Source organism: Thalassophryne amazonica, chromosome 3, assembly GCF_902500255.1.
Source record: "Thalassophryne amazonica chromosome 3, fThaAma1.1, whole genome shotgun sequence".
In the NCBI taxonomy this organism is placed as follows: Eukaryota; Metazoa; Chordata; class Actinopteri; order Batrachoidiformes; family Batrachoididae; genus Thalassophryne; species Thalassophryne amazonica.
Genome location: NC_047105.1, coordinates 147,259,560 through 147,276,471, shown reverse-complemented (window position 1 = coordinate 147,276,471; position 16,912 = coordinate 147,259,560). Strand labels below are relative to the sequence as shown.

The 16,912-nt window shown below is 42.1% G+C and overlaps 1 protein-coding gene across 1 annotated transcript in view; it reads right to left on the bottom strand.

The window, feature by feature from the left end:
- The window catches only part of LOC117507690 (calcium-dependent secretion activator 1-like), a 547,099-nt gene that overhangs the window by 303,722 nt on the left and 226,465 nt on the right, over positions 1 to 16,912 (bottom strand). The window contains 2 exon segments of the mRNA XM_034167504.1: positions 10,900 to 11,087; positions 11,191 to 11,327. Of these exon segments, the coding sequence (XP_034023395.1) occupies positions 10,900 to 11,087; positions 11,191 to 11,327 (325 nt within the window).

The window sequence follows — 16,912 nt, the reverse complement described above, 5'->3', positions numbered from 1 at the left end:
AAGCTTTAAGACAGTAGATAAACCTTAAGACAACAGCTAAAGCTTTAAGAAGGCAGCTAAAGCTTTAAGACAGTAGATAAATCTTAAGACAACAGCTCAAGCTTTAAGAAGGCAGCTAAAGCTTTAAGACAGTAGATAAACCTCAAGACAACAGCTAAAGCTTTAAGACAACAGCTAAAGCTTTAAGATGGCTGCTAAAGCTTTAAGAAGGCAGCTAAAGCTTTAAGTTGGCAGCTAAAAATGTAAGACAGTAGATAAACCTTAAGACAACAGCTAAAGCTTTAAGACAGTAGATAAACCTTAAGACAACAGCTAAAGCTTTAAGAAGGCAGCTAAAGCTTTAAGTCTGTAGCTAAAGCTTTAAGTTGGCAGCTAAAAATGTAAGACAGTAGATAAACCTTAAGACAACAGCTAAAGCTTTAAGACAGTAGATAAATCTTAAGACAACAGCTAAAGCTTTAAGAAGGCAGCTAAACCTTTAAGAAGGCAGCTAAAGCTTTAAGTCTGTAGCTAAAGCTTTAAGAAGGCAGCTAAACCTTTAAGAAGGCAGCTAAAGCTTTAAGTCTGTAGCTAAAGCTTTAAGACAGTAGATAAACCTTAAGACAACAGCTAAAGTGTTAAGACAACAGCTAAAGCTTTAAGACAGCAGCTAAAGCTTTACATCGGCAGCTAAAGCTTTAAGTCTGCAGCTAAAGATTTAAGACAGTAGATAAACCTTAAGACAACAGCTAAAGCTTTAAGAAGGCAGCTAAACCTTTAAGACGGCTGCTAAAGCTTTAAGAAGGAAGCTTTGTTAATAACGCATTAGGATCACTGATAAAGCATTACGATCTCTGATAAAGCATTACGATTGCTGTTAAAGCATTAACACTTATGATAAAACAGTACGGTTGCTGATAAAACATTACAATCACTGATAAAGCATTGCGATCGTGGATAAAGCATTACAATCGCTGATAAAGTATTACGATTGCTGTTAAAGCATTAACACTTATGATAAAACAGTACGGTCGCTGATAAAACATTACAATCGCTGATAAAGCATTACGACAGCTGACAAAGCATTACAATCATTGATAAAGCATTACGACAGCTGACAAAGCATTACAATCGCTGATAAAGCATTAAGTGTTGTGTGTTGGGGGGTTTGGCTGGACATTTTGGTGTTGTTTTCTTTTCTTTGCTCTCCAGGTGGTATGCAAACTGGTTTTTGTCTGTGGAGACGGTGCTGGCAGAAGAGTCCTTCACCCTCATCAGCATTATTAGCTGCACCTGTGGATGATGCTCACGTGTAAACTTAAAGACTTTCAGCTGAAGCAGATAATGAGATGGCGTTCTGCATTTAAGCCATGAGTGGTTCAAGCAGAATTGCCGGGAACTCGACCTTGTGACGTTCGTTTGTGAGACGCTGAGGACCGCGCCTGGGTTTGACACATCGTGCCTGTGAAGGAGGACGGGTGAGGGACACATGCTGTCAGCACACATCAGAGGTGATGATTGTCTGAATAAGTGTTAACAGTAATTTGGTATTTTGTTACGCAGTATATCTGAACATTGATGAGAATTGTGCAGCTCGCTTCTCACTGCCGTGGCGTACGGAATGATGATCCTCCACCTGTTGTGAGAAGCTGCTCATTTACATAAAGCTTAAATTCAGACCTGAATGTGTTGCTGATAGTGTGTGCCTTTGAAGGATATTTGTTGTAGCTGTTGACTTACCTCACCTTTTCCATCCTTCACAGAGTCAGTTTGTCATATCCACCTGGGGGGTGTTCGGCGGTGAGTCTGGGTCCAGAAGCGTCGGACTTCGATCCATTTGGGCGCTGGAGAGCGCGCCGTCCTTCACCTCGCCAGACAAACCGCACATTTATGTTGTACACAATTATTGCACAGACGGGAAATAAATGTTTTGTTTTTGGAACCGCTTTCTGGTTATTTTAGCGCTGGGTTCAGTCAGACGCTAGTCCGCTCCTCAACCCGCGTCTGCACATAACATTAAGACAGCTGATAAAGCGTTACGATCGCTGATAAGGCACTACGATTACTGAGAAAGCATTAAGACTGCTGACAAAACATTACAATCGCTGCTAAAACTTTAAGACTACTGATAAAACATTAAGATCACTGATATACTAGGTTTAAGACCGTGGATAAAGCTTTAAGATCATTCATAAAGTATTAATATGGATGGTAAAGCATTACAATGGCCTATAAAGCATTGAGACTGCTGAGAAAACATTAAGACTGATGATAAAGCATAATGGTCACTGATAAAGCATTAAGACCACTGATAAAGCATTGATGGCTGATAAAGCTTTAAGACTGTTGATAAAGCATTAAGATCACTGATAAAGGATTATGATCACTGATACAACATTACGGTCGCTGATAAAGCATTAAGATCACTGATAAAGCATTACAATGGCTGATAAAGCTTTAAAACCTTTGATAAAGCATGAAGATGGCTGATAAAGCAATACCTTCACTGATGAAACATTATGATCGCAGATAAAGCATTAAGATCGCTGATAAAGCATTTAGACTGCTGAGAAAACATTAAGATCACTGATAAAGCTTTAAGACTGCTGATAAAACATTACGATCACTGATAAAGCATTGAGATCACAGATAAAGCATTAAGATCACTGATAAAGGATTATGATCACTGATAAAACATTACGGTCGCTGATAAAGCATTAAGATCACTGATAAACCATTACAATGGCTGATAAAGCTTTAAAACCTTGGATAAAGCATGAAGATGGCTGATAAAGCATTACGTTCACTGATGAAACATTACAATCACAGATAAAGCATTAAGATCGCTGATAAAGCATTTAGACTGCTGAGAAAACATTAAGATCGCTGATAAAGCATTGAGATCACAGATAAAGCATTAAGATCACTGATTAAAGCATTAAGATCACTGATAAAGCATTGATGGCTGATAAAGCTTTAACACCATTGATAATACATTAATATCTCTGATAAAGCATTTAGACTGCTGAGAAAACATTAAGATCGCTGATAAAGCTTTAAGACTGCTGATAAAACATTACGATCGCTGATAAAGCACTGAGATCACAGATAAAGCATTAAGATCACTGATAAAGGATTATGATCACTGATAAAACATTACGGTCTCTGATAAAGCATTAAGATCACTGACAAAGCTTTAAAACCTTGGATAAAGCATGAAGATGGCTGATAAAGCATTACGTTCACTGATGAAACATTACAATCGCAGATAAGCGATAAATCTTTAAGACAGGTGATAAAGCATTAAGATCGCTGATAAAGCACAACAATCACTGATAAAGCATTAAGATCACTGATAAAGCATTGATGGCTAATAAAGCTTTAAAACCGTTGATAAAGCATTAAGATCACTGATAAAGGATTATGATGACTGATAAAACATTACGGTCACTGAAAAACATTAAGATCGCTGATAAAGCATTAAAATCACTGATAAAACATTAAGATCGCTGATAAAGCATTACGATCACTGATAATGCAATACAATGGCTGATAAAGCTTTAAGACCGCCGATATAGTAGCTTTAAGACCACGGATAAAGCTGTAAGATCATTGATAAAGCACTAAGATGGATGGTAAAGCATTACAATGGCTGATAAAGTTTTAAGACTGTTGATAATGCATTAGGATCGCTGATAAAGCATTTAGACTGCTGAGAAAACATTAAGATCGCTGATAAAGCTTTAAGACTGCTGATAAAACATTACAACTGCTGATCAAACATTAAGATCTGATAAAGCATTACAATGGCTGATAAAGCATTAAGATCACTGATAAAACATTACGATCGTTGATAAAGCATTAAGATCTGATAAAGCATTACAATGGCTGATAAAGCATTATGATCGCTGATAAAGCATTAAGATAGCTGATAAAACATTACGATTGCTGATAAAACATTAAGATCGCTGATAAAACATTACGATCGCTGATAAAGCATTAAGATCTGATAAAGCATTACAATGGCTGATAAAGCATTAAGATCGCTGATAAAACATTAAGATCGCTGATAAAGCATTAAAATCACTGATAAAACATTAAGATCGCTGATAAAGCATTACGATCACTGATAATGCATTACAATGGCAGATAAAGTTTTAAGATCGCCAATATAGTAGCTTTAAGACCACGGATAAAGCTGTAAGATCATTGATAAAGCACTAAGATGGATGGTAAAGCTTTACAATGGCTGATAAAGTTTTAAGACTGTTGATAATGCATTAGGATCGCTGATAAAGCATTTAGACTGCTGAGAAAACATTAAAATCGCTGATAAAGCTTTAAGACTGCTGATAAAACATTACAACTGCTGATAAAACATTAAGATCTGATAAAGCATTACAATGGCTGATAAAGCATTAAGATCGCTGATAAAACATTACGATCGTTAATAAAGCATTAAGATCTGATAAAGCATTACAATGGCTGATAAAGCATTACGATCGCTGATAAAGCATTAAGATCGCTGATAAAACGCTACGATCGCTGATAAAACATTACGATCGCTGATAAAGCATTAAGATCTGATAAAGCATTACAATGGCTGATAAAGCATTAAGATCGCTGATAAAACATTAAGATAGCTGATAAAACATTACGATTGCTGATAAAACATTAAGATCGGTGATAAAACGTTACGATTGCTGATAAAACATTAAGACTGCTGATAAAACATTACAATTGCTAATAAAACATTAAATCAAATCAAATCAATTTTATTTATATAGCGCCAAATCACAACAAACAGTTGCCCCAAGGTGCCTTATATTGTAAGGCAAGCCATACAATAATTACGGAAAAACCCCAACGGTCAAAACGACCCCCTGTGAGCAAGCACTTGGCAACAGTGGGAAGGAAAAACTCCCTTTTAACAGGAAGAAACCTCCAGCAGAACCAGGCTCAGGGAGGGGCAGTCTTCTGCTGGGACTGGTTGGGGCTGAGGGACAGAACCAGGAAAAAGACATGCTGTGGAGGGGAGCAGAGATCAATCACTAATGATTAAATGCAGAGTGGTGCATACAGAGCAAAAAGAGAAAGAAACACTCAGTGCATCATGGGAACCCCCCAGCAATCTAAGTCTATAGCAGCATAACTAAGGGATGGTTCAGGGTCACCTGATCCAGCCCTAACTATAAGCTTTAGCAAAAAGGAAAGTTTTAAGCCTAATCTTAAAAGTAGAGAGGGTGTCTGTCTCCCTGATCCGAATTGGGAGCTGGTTCCACAGGAGAGGAGCCTGAAAGCTGAAGGCTCTGCCTCCCATTCTACTCTTACAAACCCTAGGAACTACAAGTAAGCCTGCAGTGTGAGAGCGAAGCGCTCTATTGGGGTGATATGGTACTTTGAGGTCCCTAAGATAAGATGGGACCTGATTATTCAAAACCTTATAAGTAAGAAGAAGAACTTTAAATTCTATTCTAGAATTAACAGGAAGCCAACGAAGAGAGGCCAATATGGGTGAGATATGGTCTCTCCTTCTAGTCCTCGTTAGAACTCTAGCTGCAGCATTTTGAATTAACTGAAGGCTTTTCAGGGAACTTTTAGGACAACCTGATAATAATGAATTACAATAGTCCAGCCTAGAGGAAATAAATGCATGAATTAGTTTTTCAGCATCACTCTGAGACAAGACCTTTCTAATTTTAGAGATATTGCGCAAATGTAAAAAAGCAGTCCTACATATCTGTTTAATATGCGCATTGAATGACATATCCTGATCAAAAATGACTCCAAGATTTCTCACAGTATTACTAGAGGTCAGGGTAATGCCATCCAGAGTAAGTGTTGTGTGTTGGGGGGGTGTGGCTGGACATTTTGGTGTTCTTTTCTTTTCTTTGCTCTCCAGGTGGTATGAAAACTGATTTGTCTGTGGAGAAGGTGCTGGCTGAAGAGTCCTTCACCCTCATCAATGTTATGTGCAGCACCTGTGGATGGTGCTCACGTGCAACCTTAAAGACTTTCAGCGGAAGCAGATAATGAGATGGCGTTCTGCATTTAAGCCATGTGTGATTCAAGCAGAATTGCCGGGAACTCGACCTTGTGATGTTCGTTTGTGAGACGCTGAGGACCGCGCCTGGGTTTGACACATCGTGCCTGTGAAGGAAGAAGGGTGAGGGACACATGCTGTCAGCACACATCTGAGGTGATTAACTGTTTGACTAATTGTTGATAGTAACTTGGTATTTTGTTACGCAGTAGATTTGAATTGTGATGAGAATTGTGCAGCTCGCTTCTCACTGCCGTGGCGTGCGGAGTGGTAATCCTCCACCTGTTGTGAGAAGCTGCTCATTTACATAAAGCTTAAATACAGACCTGAATGTGTTGCTGATAGTGTGTGCCTTTTGAAGGATATTGGTTGTAGCTGCTGACTTACCTCACCTTTTCTATCCTTCGCAGAGAGTCGGTTTGTCGTGTCCACCTGGGGGGTGTTTGGCGGTAAAGTGAGTCCAGAAGCGCCGGGCTTCGATCCTTTTAGGCGCTGGAGAGCGTGCCAGCCTTCACTCCACCAGACTGACGCTTCTTTTGTTCATACACTTTGTTATGCACCAGAGGGTGGAAAAATAAATTGTTTTGTTATTGGAACCGCTTTCTGGTTATTTTAGCGCTGGGTTCCGTCAGACGCAGGTCCGCTCCTCAACCCGCGTCGACATATAACAGTAAGGATCTGGTTAGACACCATGTTTCTAAGATTTGTGGGGCCAAGTACAATAACTTCAGTTTTATCTGAGTTTAAAAGCAGGAAATTAGAGGTCATCCATGTCTTTATGTCTGTAAGACAATCCTGCAGTTTAGCTAATTGGTGTGTGTCCTCTGGCTTCATGGATAGATAAAGCTGGGTATCATCTGCGTAACAATGAAAATTTAAGCAATGCCGTCTAATAATACTGCCTAAGGGAAACATGTATAAAGTGAATAAAATTGGTCCTAGCACAGAACCTTGTGGAACTCCATAATTAACCTTAGTCTGTGAAGAAGATTCCCCATATTCATGAACAAATTGTAATCTATTAGATAAATATGATTCAAACCACCGCAGCGCAGTGCCTTTAATACCTATGGCATGCTCTAATCTCTGTAATAAAATTTTATGGCCAACAGTATCAAAAGCAGCACTGAGGTCTAACAGAACAAGCACAGAAATGAGTCCACTGTCTGAGGCCATAAGAACATCATTTGTAACCTTCACTAATGCTGTTTCTGTACTATGATGAATTCTAAAACCTGACTGAAACTCTTCAAATAGACCATTCCTCTGCAGATGATCAGTTAGCTGTTTTTCAACTACCCTTTCAAGAATTTTTGAGAGAAAAGGAAGGTTGGAGATTGGCCTATAATTAGCTAAGATAGCTGGGTCAAGTGATGGCTTTTTAAGTAATGGTTTAATTACTGCCACCTTAAAAGCCTGTGGTACATAGCCAACTAATAAAGATAGATTGATCATATTTAAGATCGAAGCATTAATTAATGGTAGGGGCTTCCTTGAGCAGCCTGGTAGGAATGACATGTTGATGGTTTGGATGAAGTAACTAATGAAAATAACTCAGACAGAACAATCTGAGAGAAAGAGTCTAACCAAATACCGGCATCACTGAAAGCAGCCAAAGATAACGATACGTCTTTGGGATGGTTATGAGTAATTTTTTCTCTAATAGTTAAAATTTTATTAGCAAAGAAAGTCATGAAGTCATTACTAGTTAAAGTTAAAGGAATACTCAGCTCAATAGAGCTCTGACTCTTTGTCAGCCTGGCTACAGTGCTGAAAAGAAACCTGGGGTTGTTCTTATTTTCTTCAATTAGTGATGAGTAGTAAGATGTTCTAGCTTTACGGAGGGCTTTTTTATAGAGCAACAGACCCTTTTTCCAGGCTAAGTGAAGATCTTCTAAATTAGTGAGACGCCATTTCCTCTCCAACTTACGGGTTATCTGCTTTAAGCTGCGGGTTTGTGAGTTATACCACGGAGTCAGGCACTTCTGATTTAAAGCTCTCTTTTTCAGAGGAGCTACAGCATCCAAAGTTGTCTTCAATGAGGATGTAAAACTATTGACGAGATACTCTATCTCACTTACAGAGTTTAGGTAGCTACTCTGCACTGTGTTGGTATATGGCATTAGAGAACATAAAGAAGGAATCATATCCTTAAACCTAGTTACAGCGCTTTCTGAAAGACTTCTAGTGTAATGAAACTTATTCCCCACTGCTGGGTAGTCCATCAGAGTAAATGTAAATGTTATTAAAAAATGATCAGACAGAAGGGAGTTTTCAGGGAATACTGTTAAGTCTTCAATTTCCATACCATAAGTCAGAACAAGATCTAAGATATGATTAAAGTGGTGGGTGGACTCATTTACATTTTGAGCAAAGCCAACTGAGTCTAATAATAGATTAAATGCAGTGTTGAGGCTGTCATTCTCATCTCACTGGATCAACGTAGACAAACGTGATGAACACCGGGTGGACAACAAACACATTTTAATCAGTTTTTCAGCAATAAATTGAGAAGTGCACAAAACGTCCTTCTGGAGCCCCTAGAACGACTCAGGAACAAAAAAAAAAATTGTTTTTTGTTTTTTCTGTAGGCAGTCTCCTAAAGAATCTTTATCCAAAATTGCAGAAAATGTTAGTGAACAGACTTTGTGCAATAAATGAAGAGTGTGAAAACTGACATTTTTTCTGTCCTTTGTGGGAGCTGGGGGGGGGGGGGGGGGGCACAGGGACTCAAACACAAACTCCAACTTAACCTGACTAGAAAGTTCCCCAAAGATTGTTTGTACCAAATCTGAGAGACATTCTACATGTCCGTCTCATGGAGCCCTGAGACACTGACAGCGTGCACGTCACCAGCCTGTGGTGTTCCAAAACCTGCAAACACAAAGCCACTCTGCTCTCATAACACACCTGTTGGACTCTGAAGGAACATGTGGGTGAGTTGAAGTGTGACAAAACTGAGGTTTCGGTAACTCACCGGGCCGGGGGGGGGGGCACAGGGACGATTATGCTGTTATTTTTGTTTTCATTTGCGCACTTGTATTTTATTGACTGGTGGTTATTTCAGACTCTGGCGGTTCACTGTTAACCCATTCATCAGGCTACATCTGTCGCCTCAGACTCAAGCAGGCTGCTGAGTGGACAAGGACTTGGGTGAACAATATGTAGACTTGGCTTCGAGTTCCACTGACACAACATGACATGTCCTTGGACAAGACACTTCATCTGCTTTGTCTCAGTCCAGTACCAGTGACCAGGACCAGGATTGGCCGGGAAGTAACCTGTGACGGAGTGGTATCCTGTCCAGGGGGCATCACACATTGATCCGCATCACACAACAGAATCTACGGCTAACCACCAGGACCACTGGACTTTGGACCTGCACAGGACTGGGTTCCTCTCAGAATGAAGGCCAGTCATGAACGTTCCTCTGCTGACCTCACTCGACTTCAGGGGTAAAATCACCTTAAGAGCACTCGGCTGCTCCTGATGTTCTCTTGGACTCTGAACTCAGGTTGAGAGGTTTTCCTGATCACCTGATGCGCTCCTCGTTTCCCGTTTTACCAACCATGCAGGCAACACTCAATCTTTGTAAGGTGTCTGACTGCAGAGTACTGTTGGGTTGTACTTCCTGCTCTTTGGTTTTAACAGCTTCTGTTCCTCTACCAAAAGAACTCTGGTTCCAGAACCAGCGTAGTTCAGTATTTAAAGACCCCTGATTCCTGCCAAAAACCTAAACAAGTATTTTAGCTGATCTGTATGATAAACAAGACAGTAAGTTTCTCGGGTTCACCTCAGTGGATCCGCGGTGGATCTGCGTGTTGATCTGACACAACGTTTATGCCAAATACTCCTCCTGATGCAACTCCACATTATATGGAGAATGGGCAGAGGAAGTCTTGAACCGGGAACCTTCTGCTCTGGGCACAAGCAAGCGGTAGGTTCTAGGTTTAAGACCCCCACCCAATAAAACTGCCGTAGAAGAATAAACACAATGCTTTGTACTTTGTAACTGTCAGAATGGTCTAAGCAAAGCGTCACCCCTCCGAGTCCGGTCTGCTTGAGGTTTCGTCCTCATAAACATAAACAGGAATTTCTTCTTAGCACTGTCACCTGTCTGCTTGCTCTGGGGGGGTTGGTAGGATTAGACTTTACCCGTGTTAAATGTCTTGGGGCAGCTTTGTTCTGATTTGGCGCTATATAAAGAAATGGACTGAAATTGAATTGAACACTGAAATCTGCTGTCACCTTTACTGTGGAGGGAAGAGCTGTCCAGAGCCCACCAATCCTTCATTTTCATATAATTTAAAATGCCTCCACACATCTCTGTCAAACACCAATCTGTACTCGATCTTTATCTTTTAAACTTCTTTTTAAAAGTAGTGATACATGAACTATCTGTACCTAGCTTACCTTTTCCTTGCTGTGCGAACACCATTTTCCCTGAAACGCAGATGAAGCCAGACAGCGAAAATGGTTCTTCAGAAGACCACTGAACACTCTTTGATCTGGCGATTGCCAAAACCCTCTTGCCCCATGTCAGTGATACAACTGATCTGGTTCCTGAGGAGAGCACACTTTGAGTTGACTTATACTTTGCTGGTGGAAATGGCCTCTGCTGGACTGGCCTTGGACATAAAGTCAGATTCAGGCCATGAGGACCATTGGTGCCTATGCTTTTGGAACTCCCCCTGTATGGGACTCCAGTCCATTGCAGGTTACCTCCCAGCCAAGATCAGTACAGTGTTTAATCCATAGATATCGATAGGTTGTCCTGGAATAGAACCAATTGGCTGGACTATCTATCTTTAGGTTCATCGTCCAACTCCGACCCACAGAGCCACCTGCTCTATGAAGACCGTTCTCTCTTTGCATACCTGTTTCCATGCACGTGGGAGGCACAGAAGGCAAAGCTGTAATGCAGAAGGGTGGGGTCAATCATGGCACCATTCTCCGCCCTCTCCAACAAGTCGCTCAGGTAGCACAAATGCCGATGGCAGCCTCGAACTCCATAACGAGCGCAATACTCGTCTAAGACAAAGACCTGACCGGGACTGAACCAGCCCTGAGGATATATACACACACACACACAAACAGAGAGAGTGTTATGGTCCAGGGGTGTCAGGTGGTCCAGCAGACGTGTAAGCAGCAGCAACACGTTTCCTTACCAGGCACGAGTAGGAGTCGCTGAGTCTGTGGTCCAGAGTGAGGTGCTGTACCAGCTCAAACAGGGAGGCGTGGTCAAAATTACAGGGGTGGGCTGAAATGAACTCGTCCATGCCGTGCTTCTGTGCGCGATCAGCATCTGGAAAAGTCCACATTCAGGTGTCCAATAAGAAGACAGAAACAGAGAGAAGGTCAGGCCTCTCAGAGCCTCATGCACACATGTCAGCTACAACTGTGCAGAAACATTCACACTGTAGCAGTGTGTGAGCCGGAGTTAGAAAGCTGTGTGTGCGCACTGGACCTCATGTACATGCACAAGCCTACCGCTCACAACAAACTTTTTCCTTGAATAGATGCAGCCACGCCCTCCGAAACTGATTTGCATACACGACCTGTCTCTGTCAGTCAAAAGCAGGATCTGTTCTGTCTCACAGCGAAGAACAACACAGAAAAGAACAGAGAAAAAAGTGCAGAAGAAGAGCAGCATCACTGAATGTAAAAATGAGACTGTCCTCAGAGGGTCGGAGAAAAAGAAATATGTTTCATATCAGCTAATCTCAGGTCAAAAAAAGAAACACCCCAGAATGGAAAATAACAAATGCACCTGTGTGTAGAGCCGAGACTGCAGCGCTAACAATCAACAAAAACAATAACAACAACAATAAAAATAATAACAACAAGAGGGTATTATGTGTGTGGTGGGATGAAGTTAGTGTCTGACATAATGATGATAAATGTCATCAGCACATATGCCTGACGTGTGTGTTTGGGTACAAAGGAGAAGGAAAGTCTGAAGAGTGCAGCCAATAAAAAATTAATGATATCCTACAGTGGAGCTGTAGTCTAATAGAGCTGATGTCATAAAGTGTCAGCATCAGGTGACAACTTGTAGGATGACTATGGAATTGAAGAAGAGGAAGAGAGGGAGGGCCTGACGGGCTCAGGACAATTTAAACTTCTTCTTTGAAGTCCTTCAAATGAGGCAACGATATTTCACACTGCTGAATGAAGTTTAGGAAGGAAGTACAACAGGCACTAGGTGGTGACAAGTAGATGCTGGACAACTGCACAACTACAGCAGAAGTGGTGAGAGAGAGACAGATAGGAAGCTACTGGGTGTGGAACCTGGACAGAGAAAGAAAGACAAGGAGACTTAGTGGTGAAATAAGAAAGTAGAACAAAGACCCTGAACATATAAAGGGGACAAGACTGTGGAAAAGGAAGTGGGACAGAAAGGAGACAGGAGTACAAGGAGATAAGGTGTGTCAAAAGTAAAGTCCCGGTCACATACCACAAATGAAGGACACCGAAGCCAAAACGAAACAAGAAATCTGGACCTATGTTGACTTTCGGAGACATTGTTTAACCATCGTCCAGCTTTGTTCCTGTAGCTGGCGCTTCGTAAGAATTTTCAAACTGTTGAAAAATATGAACAAATCCCACCGACTTCAATTCGTCCGTATTCCGTTCTGCTTTCTGTCTTGACAGTTCTTCATCGTTTGTGTACAGTCAGCCTTCCACTGATTGTCATCCAACTTCGCCCAACCTCCAAAGTCCCACGTCTTGCATGAACATTGACGATATCTGAACGGATCAATAACTAAAGATCCGATGAGCTGAACGTGAATCGTCCATGTGTGGGATGAAAAGCAAAGTTTTCATACAGAAACAATAGTGGCAGGAATGTGCATGTGCACGCACATGTTGTTGTAGTGAAGACAAACCTGTTTTCAAGACAACTATGTAGCTGCAGGTGGCTGTGAAGAGCACAGACTCACTGCAGAAATGATCACAGGCTGGCGCTCTGTCTGATACCCGCTGTCAAGTCACGTCATCATGAATGTTTCGTTTTGATTTTGTTTAAAGCGTCAAGGTCGCCGGTCACTTCGTTTTTCTTTTGTCAGTTTTAGTTTTGTTTCGGCCTTTTATGCGCTCTGGACGCACAGCCTTTTCAGTGATGGGAGACGTGCCGGCTCACTCGTCCACTTTTTCTCGAAGATTAGTGGAGGAAAGAGGGTGCAAGACGCTGTATGTGAACTTTAACACAATGGGCGAAGAAAAGGACTTCAACCAGACAGAGGGACAGAGACTGAATACTTGTTGTGCACATGCTCTTTGTATACACACACACACACACACACACACACACAACTTTTCATGCGTTCCGTCTGACAGTGAAGGAAGAACGCTGTGTGGTTTCAAGAGCTGAACATCTATTTTGGACGGGTGCTGAGGACGTGGAGAGCTGGTTAATTTGCCTTTGGACAGTCAAACTATAAAACCAGTGTCCTGCGTGGGCTGAAGTGAACTTTGACCTCGGGCGAGGACAGCGGACAGTCTGTCAGCCAGAACAAACCGGGGACAAATGTGAGTGATGGTTCCACCCAACTACAGCAGTGATCAAGACGTTTGTTTGCCAAAGTCCTCTTCACTGCCCAGCAGAGGCACCCCAGCTGTCAATCAACCAACAAAACAAAGAAGAGGATGCTGGGAGCCGACCGCTGACCGCGTCCCCTTCCACAGCCCCCACCCCCCAAAATCAAACAGGGTGACATTGTGGTGGCCCTTTGGACTGGAGCTGGTGGCCTGTCAGGTCTGTTTGACGTGAGTGAGTGGGAGTGGAGGTGGTGGGGGGAGGTGGTTGGGGGCTGGACAGTAACGTGCAGTGACATTAGTCACCTCTGTGCGTCTGGGCTGGAGAAGGACGGCTGTGACAGTGATTGATGCCTGTTATTCATTTATAGATCCGAGGGCAGCCAGGCGGCGGCCACACGGCTGCTCGCAGGTTTATGGGGGCACAAAGCGCACGGAGCACACAGAGCGCTCAGCTTGATGCATCTAAACACACTGACCATAAAAATACTTCAGGTCGAGCTTCCTGCTGCTACAAACCCTTTCCTGCTGGACTCTCTGCTCAGATCGGTTCCTGAAGAACGTGTGGTGAAGTTTAAGTTCCAGTAACATCATTCAGTATCATCTGGGGATTTGTGAATATCTCTAAACTGCAGCAACATTCTGCACTGCAGCCGCCTTCAGATGAAATAAGAAAATGTGTGTGCGGTCATTGCTGCATTAATCAACACAAGACATGTTAATCCTTCTTTTAACAAACAAAAATGTTCACACTCATGCTTCTGCTGGTTTCACAGTTTGCATAAAACAATTACGAATGAAGAACATGAAGTAAATGTTGGCAGGGAGACATACTGTGTGAGGTTCAACAGTGTATTCCGGCCCAGCGGAGTGAAACGCTTTCCTCGAGCTCTAGCAAAAGTCTCAACTCCAGCAAAGCAAAGCGACTCGGCAAAGTGAAAAATCAGTGATGTATCACAAGACTGCTGAAATCTAAAGCCTCCCAGAATGACAAAATGACAGAAGAGACTTTTTCAATGCAACTAAAGCAATGTACCTGCCCTCCATCCAAGGAAGGAAGAGCAAAGATGACATCAGTGCTCAATGGACAGAACACTCTGAAAACATACTGAACCCCAATGCAATTGTTGAGGAGGAAATGCTCAACCAAGACAAGACACTGTTGAAGAACTCATGCAAACCCCAACTCCCAAAGAAACTCTCTTCACCCTTCAAAGTGGGAAAAAGAACAAGCGCCTTGAGAAGACAACATTCCCACTGAAGTCTTTAAAGAAGGATATCCGTTTCTCCAAAACCAACTGCACCAACTCATCCTCAAAGTCTGGACAGAAGAAGACACGGACCTGAAAAACTCAATGATCATCACCATCTACAAGTGGAAAGGAGAGACGTCTGACAGTGGAAACCAGGAAAAGGTTTCATACCAGCTGCCAACAACTGCCTGAGACCGCTCACAGAAAACATTTTTCCTGAAAAAGCGAGTCACTTCTGACCATCAAGAAGGACAACAGACATGATCTTCACTGTTTGACAGTGACAAGTAAACACCAACCACTGTACCTCGTCTTCACTGACTTAACAAAGGCATTTGATAACACACCACGCCCACTTCTGTGGAAGATCCTGAGCAAAACGGCTGTCCTGAGAAATTCATCAAGATCCCGAGGTTTCTCCATGATGGCATGTCTGCCACAGTTATTGGTAAATGACAGAAAAGCTGTTGTCTTCAACATTCAATCAGGAGTCATTCAGGGCTGCATCATCGCCCCGGTGTTGCTCATCATCTTCATGCAGGACAAGGTCTCACCATCAACTGACATCTCATGCAAGAAAAGTTCTTCAACCTGAGCTGACTGAGAATCAAGAAGAAAATCACCACCACGTCACTCTTAGACTTCCAGCATGCCAATGGCAAGAGAGTATCTTCCTTTACAGAAGAAAGTCTCAAACTAGAAGCACTCGAAGAGCGCAAACCTCCGTCAAGGCCATAGGATCACTGATGTCACACGGAAAACCCTTTGGCAAAGAGACTTATTCCACGTCATTTCACGCATCTACCGTCATGTTTCAGATTCAGTGGTTAAACCCTTAGATCTTCAGCAAATGTATTTATAAAGAGAAACTGCATGAACTACACAAGTTTTTTTTATTTTCTGATAAGTTTATTCAATGAGGAGAAACAAATGCTAAATTATTGTTGTGTCATAACTTAATTTCTGCCAATTTAAGCCAAGATACACCCCTGGTAAAAATTTAATTGAAATCCATTGAGAATTTCCGTTGAGGAACAAACGGACGTGACCGAAAAACATAACCTCCTTGGCGGAGGTAATAAATAAACCAGAAACCTTCATTGAAATCTACAACAAGTTTGGTCTTCACATCAACCTGAAGAAGACACAAATCCTGCATCACCCTCCACCTAATGTGGTCAATCCAAAGCTTCCTGCTGTGAGCTTGCACAGATGTAGCCCACGTTCCATACTTGAGCACCATGTGTCACAAACACCGACTCAGGTGTATCGGCCAGCAATACACCTGTGTTTTCAACAACAAAGACTTTTGAAACTGAGACCTGGACCACCTACAGCCGTCACCTGAAGAACCTCGAGTGATCCTACCTGAGAAGTATCCTCTGCATCAGATGGGAAGACTACTGCACCAACATCAGGGTCCTGGCTGAAGCCAAACTCCAGAGCATCAAGCGCGTCATCAACAGGAACCAGTTTCAGTGGGTGGGTGTCATGGATAGGATGGCTGACTTCCCAAGCAGATCTTCTACTCCCAGCTGAAGCACAACCTCAAGAGCTGCTCCACTGAATGGAAGGCCTAAGAAGAACATGAGAGGGTCCAAGGGAGCTGGCGAGCAACGATCCACATGGGAGTGGAAGTCTTTGAAAAAATGTGGACCAGCCCTACACAAAGGGTAAGAGGAGAAAGGAAGGAGAGAGAGCAAGGTCCTGACCAGCAGAAGATTCCCGCTGCAACCATGTGCAAGTCTGGACCTGATTAGTCACCTCTGCATCCACCATCTGATCCAGGAATCAATCACGAGACCCTCTTCCTCACCAATGAGGGATTGGCACAGCATCATTATTACTAATAATCAACATGGGATTTTTCAGTATATAAGTCGTAGCAGAGTCCAAGATGCAGTGACCTCCCAAAGTAGTAAAAAAAAAAACTAACTTATACTTTGGAAAATACAGGAAATCATACATTTAAGAGAAAAGTCTTGAGATTAAAGTGATACATATTTTATTTAAGAAGAACCCTTACATTTTATCAGAAAAGAAGATCATTTGTGAGACTAGTGAAGTAAATTTGTGATGAAAATCAGATTTCTTTTGG